The following is an 11,976-nucleotide window of genomic DNA, read 5'->3' as shown; positions in this document are numbered from 1 at the left end:
TTGGAGGTGGTGAGGACCAGACCGTGCAAGGCTGCGATCTGCATCAGTTCCCCTTGTTGGAGTGCAGGCTCCATGGGGGCAGAGCCGGGTCTCTGCTCCATCATCCAGCTCGGTGTTGCCCAGCCTCTTCCATTATCACCACTCCCCTCCATGAAATCTCAATGTCAGATCGCCTGGTGCACATTAGATGCAAACCTGGCTTTACATACGAAAACAGTAAGATATTTCTGCCCTCCTAGGAACCAGTTCTTACCCTGTGGGTGGCGATATCGGCCCGCGAGGAAGCATGTTCTAGCTGCAATTACATTTAAGGTTTGAATTAATTCTTGAATTCCATTGATTTACACCGAATATGTGAGTTAAAGCAAACTGCCAGTAGCTGAAAAATTTGCACGCATAAACCTTACTACTTTAGGTAAACTTACCTTAACTAGCACTCCTCGAGAGGAGAGTGGTACGGTGAGCTACAGAGGAAAACATGATATGAGGAAAGAGCCTGACTATATGTGGGTGTCGCTTGGCAGAACTTCCAGAAATTGAACCTAAGCCTCTTTCTGCTTCCAGAAATCTTCTCCACTATCTTTTGGGAAAATCCATGAAGCACGACTGAACTTCCTCTGATGATTAAAGCTCTTCACTATGTACACCTTGGGTCAGCAGTGTCCTCGGGTCACCTTTTGTTTCTATATATTATTTATTTATTTTTGTATTAAAACTTTTGTAATGTCTATTTAGTTTTGAAAGAGAGAGACAGAGTGCGAGGTGGAGAGGGGCTGAGAGGGAGAGGGAGACACAGAATCCGAAGCTGGCTCCAGGCTCTGAGCTATCAGCACAGAGTCCAATGCGGGGCTCGAACCCACCCACTATGCGATCATGACCTGAGCCAAAGTCGGACGCTTAACTGACTGAGACACCCAGGCGTCCCCTGTTTCTGTATTTTACATACTTATGGTCTGTCCCTTTTTGGGAAATCCTGGCGAGTTGCCTTATCGGAGTCCTCACTATTGTCAGTGTACCTGGCCAGCCAGTTTCTCTTCTTTGCTGTGGTTTTAGGAACTAGATGCGTTGCATGAACAGGAGAGATGCTGAGTGAAGGTCTAAGGAGCACTGGAGGGAAGGACCAGAGCTTAGGGCTTTGCCGGATAACAGTGAATGAAGCTCAGCGAACGTCAACAGAAGGCCAGTTATGGGCCAGGCATGGGTCTAGGCACTGAGGATACAACAGTGGATCAAAAAAGTACTGTCTCTGCCCTCTGGGGATGACAAACGTCCGAAGACATTTGAGTCTATGAGTCTGACAGCGTGACAGCCGTAACACCGGACAGTGAGTCATGCTACGCTTGGTTAGTCAAACATGGGATACGTTTGTCCGCAGCTGTACTCTTGGATTTCATTTCAGTTTTGTTTGTTCTTGACTTGAACAAACATGAAGAGTTAACTGTGAATGTGGAGCATGAACAGTTGTGGGGGAAATGAACAAATTCGTCAATCTGCTATTCCTTTTTTTTTTTATTTTTTAAATGTCTATTCATTCTTGAGAGAGACAGAGTGCAAGCAGGGAAGGGGCAGAGAGAGGGGAAGACACAGAATCGAAGCAGGCTCCAGGCTCTGAGCTGTCAGCACAGAGCCCGATGCAAGGCTCGAACTCACCAACCGGGAGATCCTGACCTGAGCCGAAGCGGGACACTTACCCGACTGAGCCACCCTGGCGCCCCCATCTGGTATTCTTTGTAACTACATAGGAAAATGTACTTCCTGCCTCGGGTTCAGCCTGCCGTCACCTCAACGAAATGAAATCTATACTATTCATCATTTGTATGTAGAGCAATGGTAGTCTGCGGATTTCTAAAATACAGATTTTTAAAGGTTTTCCCTGGTTAAAGACATTGGTGATTCAGGGTCGGAGGTGCTTACTAAGGAGAAACAAAAAGGGATTTCAAATTCCAAGTCCTTCCCTTGGACTACGGGTCCCTGCCACACCGGCCCTGCGGCTCTCCCTTCCTGCATTCTGCTCCAGCCACGCTGGCCTCCAGGGGCTCACCAAGCACACTCCCCGTTCTGGAGGCTTTGGCCTTGGGTAAGGCCCACCCACCCCTGCACTCGGACCCTGTGCCAGCCAGTGGTCACTTCTGCGGAGGATTCCCCCGCCCCTCCCGCACTTCGTGGGACCTTCACGTGGTTCTTCCCAGCATTTAACACCAAGTGTCACGTGAAGAATGTGTTGACAGCCTGCCTTCCCACTTAAATGTGACCCCACCCGGCTACTCCCAGTTCCTAGAAGGGACCACCATGCCGGGCACTCAAAATGTGAATTACTTTGTAGCCTTATTATAGCTTAAAATACAATCTTCTGTGAATAAGGCTTCTGCACGTAAACACTCGACCCTCCAATGTTCTGACAAAAGAAAAAAATCTTACCTATTTTGGGGTGTCTGTGTCTGGAAAGCAGGTCACCCATTAGAAGTGTGATGTTCATAGGGCACCCGGGTGGCTCAGTCAGTTAAGCATCTTTCGGCTCGGGTCATGATCTTGCGGTTCGTTGAGTTCGAGCCCCTCTGTGCTGACAGCTCAGAGCCTGGAGCCTGTTTCTCGGATTCTGTGTCTCCCTCTCTCTCTGCCCCTCCCCCACTCGTGCTCTGTCTCCCTCTCTCAAAATAAATAAAAACAAAAAAGAAAATTAAAAAATAAACAAATAAAAACAAGTGTGATGTTCATTTAGTCCGTATTCTCATTCAGGAGTCAATGTCATTCAGGAGTCAATGGGAATACTAGTGTTCAGGATGACCTCGAAGACGTTTTTCTCAGTAATTTCTTTCTTCTGACCAATCACAGCCCGAAGTGCCTGCCTTAGGCCATCGGTCCCTGACTATGCTCTTCGGCTTTTCCAGTTCTTTCCTTCTACTTCCACCTCCCAAGGTGCCCATGTGGGCCTTTTTCCAACACAGCTGGCCTCTTGCAACAGCTAGCGGGAGCCCAACGAGGCGAATTCGAGTAGTTTGGGTTTTTGCCCCCACAGGGTGAGTTGGATGTAAGCCTTCTTAAACTAAGGCTGGACCGCCCAGCCTGACAGCCTCCCCCCTCCTCCACAGACCAGGCTGTTTAATACGTGTTAACAAAACCCCTGCTTTCCTTTGAAGGTTTTATTCTACAGAATAAACTTCAACAGAAGTGGTGGCTTTTGGTAAGCACAAAGTCTAGAGAAAGAGAAATATTCCTATAATAATAAAACAATCTTATTTTCCAATTGATGGCTGTAAATATAAAGCAATGCAAGCATTCTGATAATATATGTATATTTGCATGTATATAATGTATATATAATAACATACCCCATATATGTATTACACACACATAATGTCTTTAAATGAATATACTGGATTGAGAAGGAAAAAGATCGACTCTCATGCAATCATTATTTTTTTATTATTTTTTTAATGTTTCTTTATTTTGAGAGAGAGAGACAGAGCGTGAGCAGGGGAGGGGCAGAGAGAGAGACACACACAGAATCCGAAGCAGGCTCTAGGCTCTGAGCTGTCAGCACAGAGCCCGATGTGGGGCTTAACCCTATGAATCGCAAGACCATGACATGAGTCAAAGTCAGATGCTTAACTGAGCCATCCAGGTGCCCCTCATGCAATCCTTTTAGTCAAGAAGGTTTCATGCAATCTGAGCATAAATGAAAGGAAACACTGTTTAGAACTCCCCAGTTTGTTAGTGGCTAAGGATGGTGAAACTGAAACTCAAAATTAAAAAGTAACCGCAGAAAAATAGTCTTGGAAACACTTTGTCAAACTATTTCCAAAGCCAAGAATGTACAAAGCCTTAAAAAAGATGTCAAGGCATCCCAACGAAAGCCAGGAAGACACACAGAGACGGGAAGTCTGGCAATACACAATGATGAAGCATGTGCTGTTTTCCATTTTAAGTATATAACCTGGTTTTAATCATTTTCCAGAAAAATTTCCAAATTAGAAGAGAGGGAAAACCACCTTTAAAAGATATTAACAAGATTAAACCTTTACTTTATTCTGGTTGAGCTCAGACCTGACCTCACAGCTCACGCGCCGACAAGCTATTACACCCAGGTAAGAGCTATGACATAAAACCTACAGGTTTAATAATGTGTCTCCACCCCAGTATCTCATATCCACCTTTAGATGATGTGCCATTTCGGCCTTTTTCGTTCATGCTAATTTGAGAAAAAGCTCAAACACACATAAGATAACCTTTAAAACTTCATTTTCTGATGAAAAATAAGAAACATATACATCTGCTAGGGTATTAATTTTGAAGAATTTATAGGTCAATTAAAGTCATAGTACAGATGTCATTAAGAACAGAAACTCTGCTCAGGTGTTTGGTTAAGCACCAGCAGACTGCTTCGGAAACATTCCTGATAGAACTGTACCCCTGCCCAAGATCTACATGAATTAATCACATGCGAAGAGAGACCACCAGTAACCAGGGGACAAAATAAGAATTCAGGCATGTGGGGGAAAAGGAGTGCCAAAAGAGACATTATATTGAACTTCAAGCAAAGAAAATATCTCTTTTCAAAGAATAACTCCAGAATGTCTTTGCAGTGGAGTGTTTTAAAAATGCAAAGGTTGAAAAAACAGATTTGATTCCTAAACGCTACACGCAGGGGCTATGGACGTCCTGAGCTGACTGACCCAAGGTCCAGGCTAGAGGAAAGGAAAAGAGGATGGTGAACGAGTGCCCAAGAACCCGAGGGAGCTGGCACACTGGGACAGGAGGGAGTGGGGCGTCCCCGGAGAGGGGGCAAAGCACCAAGAATCAGTGACCGGTGACGTCACTGCTCATTTCTGCTTTTCTCACTAAAGCCTGTTCGGAAAGGTCCTATTTAATGGGGGGTAAGAAACTATTATTTTACAAAAGAAAAATGCACAGCAAATTTTATGTATCTATACAAAGCCTCAGACCAATCAGGCCTTTAACATGTAAGAAGTGAATCCATATTTGCAAAGCTAAATATATGAAAATATGAAAGCAGACTGAATTATCAAAAAGAAAACGTTTTATTTGTATCAGTAAATACAATTAGTTTCCCTGATTATAACCCATAATGCGTGTCACCTAAAATATAGGCTGGCCTGTACAGGGGTGAACGAGCCCAGCACATCTGTGTGCGTGCGTGTGCACGCGCGCGCGCACACACACACACACACACACACTGAATCTTGGATTTCAGAGAAAGCAGAGCTGAGCTTGTTACGTTACTGTCGGTTTCAGAAACTCTTACCATTTGAAAGAAATGGGGGGAGGACTTAGGCAGCAGAGCACTTGTATAATAAGTGAACGAGTTCAAAGCTTGTAGTGATGAGATGAACTTGCACCCCGTTCTCCGCAATTTTAGGCCACTGGTCCTTCTGCAGATCCCAAGTCTGAAAACAGACGACCAGTCACCAAAACAACTGGGTTCAGTTCATTTGCCATGCGGCTGGTCATGGTGCATTTCTGGTGTGTACGTCAACAGAACGATCATGACCCAGAGGTGAAGCAAAGCCTAAAGAAAAAGAAAACAGTTTCTAGATTAGCCAAGAGATCAATCTGCACCAAAGGCCTACTGTGTAGTGCACTGAGGGCAGGAAGCATGTCGTATTTGTGTCCGTATTCCTGGGGCTGGCACCGTGTGTGCAACATCACAGGCGCTTGGTACGTGTTTACTGGGTAGATGATGAAGAAACAAACGTGCAAGCAACTAAACTAGCTAAATGTAATGGACAGTAATAGTTGTGATGCCTGAAGAATTCTCAGTTGAGAGTTATCAATGTCCTTAACACATCTGTAATATGCACAGGTATACATAAATAACCAGTCGGGTGATTATAACGCAGAGTAGATGGCATAATGAAAACTGCAAGATATATATGAAGTTGGTTGGAAAGGCTTTATTTATTTTTTTAAAGTAGGCTTCAGGCCCAATGCGGGGCTTGAATTCACATCCCTGAGATCAAAAGTCTCACTCTACCAACTGAGCCACCCAAGTGCTCCCGGTTGGAAAGCCTTTCTGGAACAGAGTTACGGTTGGTGTTTTGAAAAGGGTGTAGCCATCATCTGGTGAAGGGGAGATGGGAAGACATTCCTGCAGGAATAATGTGTTGAGCTTCAGGAACTGATTTACGGTCTAGCACAGGACCTACAGTGATGAATTCCCACTAGTTCCCTCGTGGCAGCACTAAGGTTACATGAGGCTCCCTTGCTACGTGCCTCACCATTCTGTCGTGTGCCATCACACCTCGTGCTGACGGGGGTGCCAGTGCTCTTCAGTCTCTGACACCAGGAATCGACTCAGTGTAGGCCTGTTCTAAGCCTCTGTGATGCCATCAATTTTTTTCTCTTGTTCGCTCCATCCCTCACTTAAAAACTTCTTTAGTTAGTTAGAGACAGACAGAGAGAGAGAGAGAGAGAGAGAGAGAGAGAGAGAACCAGCGGAGGAGGGGCAGAGGGACACAGAGAGAATCTCAAGCGGTTCCCACCACCAGCACAGAGCCTGACCCTGAGCCTCAAGACCCTGAGATCATGAGCTGAGCTGAAATCGAGTCAGACACTTAACTGACTGAGCCACCCAGGTTCCGCTCCTTAAAAACTTTTTATTTAAAGGAGTAACTCTTCCCTCTAGTGGATCACAGAGAAATTTCTTTACTAAGTAAGCTTGTTTTCTTTTTCAGGAAAACTGCTTGTCTTAATGACTCTTAGCCGCCCTCACTCAGAACAGTTAGAGGGCTTTTTAGGGTCACGAGACACATGAAACAGTATCCCAAACTATGGTGACCATTTTATTAGAGCTAAGAAATCTGAAAGAAATCAACCTTACGAGCCTTTCAGAAAATAAAGCACAACACATGACAACAATCAAAGAAACGTTACATAAAATGAAATCGATTGTTTTGCATTGCATTTTTGTCATCAGAGGGGCTTAGAAATGGAGGTAACTATAAGGGGCACCTGGGTGGCTCAGTCGGTTGAACGTCTGACTTCTGCTCGGGTCATGATCTCACGGTTCTTGAGTTCAAGCCTGGCGTTGGGTTCTGTACTGACAGAGTGGAGCCTGGAGCCTGCTTCAGATTTCATGTCCCCCTCTCTCTCCGCCCCACCCCTGCTTGTGCTGTCTCTGTCTTTCAAAAATGAATAAACATAAAAACATTTTTTTTTTTAAGAAATTGAGGTAACTATCAAACTTCATTACAGTTAATTTTATTGTAGGAAAAGCCTTTGAGCAATTTATATTTTTTTTTTAATTTTTTTTTTTTTTTTAATGTTTATTTATTTTTGAGACAGAGAGAGACAGAACATGAACGGGGAGGGTCAGAGACAGGGAGACACAGAATCTGAAACAGGCTCCAGGCTCTTACCTGTCAGCACAGAGCCCGACGCGGGGCTCGAACTCACAGACCGCAAGATCATGACCCGAGCCGAAGTCGGCCGCCCAACTGACTGAGCCACCCAGGCGCCCCGAGCAATTTATATTTTAGATGTAATGAACTGTAAGTATACTTGCATACCTGAAGAAAAAAATCTTAATTTCCAAAAATGAGTTCTATTCTCTTTCAAAATTGATTGCTAGACTTTTGGTCAAAACGATCAGCAGCTGGAAAAAACTCATTAAAAATCAAGTGCAGCATTATTTTTTCAAATAGGTTTACTTACCATATATATAATTACAAAAACTCGTGCTATGGGGTATCTTCGGAGAAAAATTCCCAGGCGGATGCTGTGCAAATGGAGGGTGGGGACGAGAGGAGAGAGTTAACACTCAAAGCACATCTTCCTGTGGTAACAGCTAATGAGGCTTTTTAGGATTCCTCTCATTTAAACTATTTATATGGCCACCATAACAGAAAAACCATTTTATAGTAGATTGTTAAATGATTACTTGGAATAACCATAGAAACATCATAGTAAACAAATATTTGCTTTATTGATTGTGGCTTAACTGTTAAATATATAGCACAGTAGTTTCCCTTAAATCTCCAGCTACAACTACAGGAGGCAAGTTGGTCCCTCTCTAAATAATTTTTCTTTCAGAGACCAAAGAAGTTACAAAAGATAAGCCAAGTGTCAACACGTGAATAGGGAAAGAGTCTGGTGGGTTAATACCTGCAAAGAGCTAATCTGGAAGCTTCTGCACAGACGCATGCGTCTAAAAGGCAAAGAACTACAGAAACTCAAGCAAACACTTAACTACAGTTAAACGCAGGAGCAGCGTGACGTTAGACCTTGTTAGGCCTCTTTGAAACACTTTTTCCCCATCAAGATGGATACATATACAAGCACATACACCCTTCTTCTAGGCCTTTCTGTGTCTTTCACTGCCATCAGCATAACGCCTCGCATGTAGTTTCTCTAAAAATTATTATGTACATTGAATAAATGAGTAGCTGAAATAAATGAGCTTAACAGCCTGGAGATAACAACTATGGCATCTTTGGCCCGTGGCCTCAGCAACCTTAGCAAATCATCCTCCTGATTTATTTATAACACCATAGCTCTGACACAAAAAGGTAAGAAAAGATCGCTCTATTTCGCAACAACTCATTACAATTGTGTTTAATTATAAACACTAAGAGGCAAAAGACTTTAGGGGGTTATTGAAACATGAACTTTAACAAGGCATACATAAACTGTTAAAACATTTTCTTTGTAGGGTGGATGTATGCTAGTATAAAGAAGTTATTAATATGTAATAACATGCATATAAATGATATATTACTTATGCAGTATATACAAATATACGTTAAAATGCGTACTGTTCACTCATATATAATAGCATCTTTTATTCTCATCACGCGATAAAACGAAATAAAGCATTCCAGTGGACGCATTTACATGAGACAGAAGTTTTCTCAATGGAATTTAATAAGAGTTTTTAATAGGGTTTATTATAAGAAGAGAGATGATCAGGGTTAATAATCTTCAATGAAATACAGGCCCTGGCAGAGCACATAAAGCAATTTCATGAGACTGAATGAACTATCATGAGTGGAAGTAGGGAAATGTCACTTTAAATATCAGCTCTGCCTGATGGGACTTACTGTGACTGAAACCACCAGAAAATGGTACAAAAATAGCTGAAGATCCATCATTCGTCATTACTGTCCTTGCTTACCTAAACTGGTCAATTGAACTAGCAGCTTTTCGGACTTTTCCATACATTCCTGCCAGATTAGTTTCTGTATCATTAAAAAGAACAGGAACGTTTCGCAGCCGTGTGCCTGTTTAAACAAGAAAAGAATGAATTAAGGTACAAACGCCAAAATCAATGTCCTAACATTTATAGTTGAATATATATTGTATTAAAAACAGATCTCAAGGCTAACTTTCAAATAAGCATTACATCCAAAAAAGGCGAGTCCATAAAGAAAGGACATAAATTTGATTATATAAAATGCTTAAACTTCTATATCCACAAAAATAAAAATTAAAACCTAAAACAATTACTTCCCTATAAAACTAGCAAAAAAATTGAAGTTTACAAATACCATGTTGCTGAGAATCAGCATTAATGAGTAGGTTCTTCCTGTGCGGGCAAGAGAGAGGCCAGACACACCCTTTCTACAAAGCTGATGACTCCCGGCTCTGTATCTCCAGCCCAGACCACCAACTCCAGACCCATCCAATCGTCTTGTTTTGTTTCCATCTGGGTATCTAACAGTCATCTCAGGCTTAGCATGCCCAAAACCATGATTCTGACGTCCTGCCCTCCCTGCCAACCTACTCACCCTGCTGTTTTCCCCATTTCGGTACACAAGAGCATCGTTCCATCAGCTCAGGCCAAAACTCCTTTCTTTCTCTCAAACTCCACAGCCGATCTGCCCACTCACCTTTAAAATAACCCTCCGAACCCCATTCAGGTGCTCACCACCACCATCTCTCACACACGTTAATACGATGGTTCCTCCCTGGTCCCCCACCTCCACTCTCAGCTCTCTACAGTCTATTCTGGATACAGCAGCCAGAGGCATCTCACTAAAACACAGTCAGAGGACTTATCCCCTCAGGGCCCTTCAATGGCTTCCGACTTCATTCAGGTCAAAACAGTCTCCTCCAAGTTATCTGAATTCTCCTTAGACTACTCCTCCCCCACTCAGTCTTCTCCAGCTGTACTGGCCTCCTTGCTGTTCCTGCGATAAGCCAGCACCACTCCTGCCTCAGGGCCTTTGCACCTGCTCTTCTCTGCCTGGAAACTCTTCCTGTAGAGCTCCTTCTAGTCTGTCTTACCTCCTTTGGGACTTCTTTTAATAAAGTGCCACCTTTCCAATGAGGTCTATTTAAATTGCAATCCCATCTCCACACCTGGCACCTTGTCTCTCCCTTCTCTGCTTGAGTTTCTTCTGTAGCACCTATCACCATCTCACATCATTTACTGTCTAGCTCCCCCCACAGCACCAGAATGTAAGATCCACAGGGCAGAGATTTGACCTCTTTTGTCAAACACTGTATCTCCAATGCCTAGAACAGTAGCTGGTACTGAGTAGGTGCTTAATAATTACTTGATTTTGGCAACAAAAATCAAAAGCCTTTAAATGTGTATACCTAGGACTCAGCAAACTCCATTTCTAATAGCTTATGTTAAGAAAAATAAAAGATATTTACAGAGAATAGTTTCCTCAGAACTGCTTATATTAGTGACAAAATTGGCAACCTAAATCTCCAACCATGAGGAATTTATTAAACAAATTATGCCATTTCCACAACGGATGTATATAAAGCAATAGACATAAACTACTGTAAGAAAATACATAATAAAAACTGATTTATATGAAAAAGTTAATAACCAATAAAACAGATACTACAAACATATATAGGAAAAAAGTCTGAAAGGAGATACTCCAAAATGTTATCTGAGAGTAAGATTACTGGGTGATTTAATTTCCTTTTTTTGATATTTTTAACAGTAACCATGCTATTAAAAAACATACACACACACACACATACACACACATATAAACATACAACAATGTGTTATTTTTTAAAAACTTAAAAAAACTTTTAATAAAACCAAAGAACTGTGAGGTTTGCTGAATGACTACTTTGTAGACTTTATGAAGCTCTGAGATTAAAAACCTGATCTGTTGAAGTTATACTAAAGTCTTTAACATTCTTCTTAGTTATGTATTTTGGGAATCTACAGATTTCTTCATTAAAATTATAGAGCATGGATATACTTACATGACTAAGTATTAGCTTTAATATTCATAATTACAGATAAGATTAAATTTTTTTTAAGGTTTATTCATTTTTAAGAAAGAGACAGAGCGCGAGTGGTTAAGGGGCAGAATTTAGAAAGAGAGACACAGAAACTGAAGCAGGCTCCAGTCTCTGAGCTGTCGGCACAGAGCCCGACGTGGGGCTAGAACTCATGAACCACAAGATTGTGACCTGAGCCGAAGTCAGATGCTTAACTGACTGAGCCACCCAGGTACCCCCAGATTAGATTATTAAACTAAATCTTTAAGTCTTCATGAAAGCCCCTCTCTGCCAAATTATCTGCCTTGTCATCAACATCTTGATGAATGTCCTACATATTTCAATATGATCATCGGTCTTTGGGCCTCCCTTCTCTAAGACCCAGACTAGCGAGGGATATATATAACCAGTCCGTTGTCCTGTTTGCTAAGATCATGTCAAACAGATGGCTCAGGCCTTGCATCAGAAGAAAAGTGGGTGCTTTGCTGGATCAAGATTCTTTTCTTTCTTTTTTCAAAGTTTATTTATTTAAAAAATGTTTTTAATGTTTATTTTTGAGAGAGAGAGAGACAGAGCATGAGCGGGGGAGGGGCAGAGAGAGAGGGAGACACAGAATCTGAAGCAGGCACCAGGCTCCAGGCTCTGAGCTGTCAGCACAGAGCCTGATGTGGGGCTCGAACTCATGAACCGCGAGATCATGACCTGCGCTGAAGTTGGATGCTCAACCGACTGAGCCAGCCAGGTGCCCCTCAAAGTTTGTTTATT

At 42.5% G+C, this 11,976-nt stretch overlaps 1 protein-coding gene across 1 annotated transcript in view; it reads right to left on the bottom strand.

The window, feature by feature from the left end:
* Nucleotides 1-5,023: 5,023 nt before the first annotated feature.
* GOLGA5 (golgin A5) overlaps nt 5,024-11,976 on the bottom strand; it is a 32,754-nt gene continuing 25,801 nt past the window's right edge. Inside the window, exons 11-13 of the mRNA XM_042944137.1 lie at nt 9,131-9,236; nt 7,672-7,735; nt 5,024-5,527 (exon numbers count right to left, since the gene is read on the bottom strand). Coding sequence (XP_042800071.1) covers nt 5,447-5,527; nt 7,672-7,735; nt 9,131-9,236 — 251 coding nt within the window. The 3' untranslated portion in view covers nt 5,024-5,446. The remainder of the gene's footprint in view (nt 5,528-7,671; nt 7,736-9,130; nt 9,237-11,976) is intronic.

This window comes from Panthera leo, chromosome B3 (genome assembly GCF_018350215.1).
Source record: "Panthera leo isolate Ple1 chromosome B3, P.leo_Ple1_pat1.1, whole genome shotgun sequence".
NCBI classification, from domain to species: domain Eukaryota; kingdom Metazoa; phylum Chordata; class Mammalia; order Carnivora; family Felidae; genus Panthera; species Panthera leo.
Note: the sequence above shows the minus strand (reverse complement) of the source record. Positions and strands in the feature narration are given on the sequence as shown.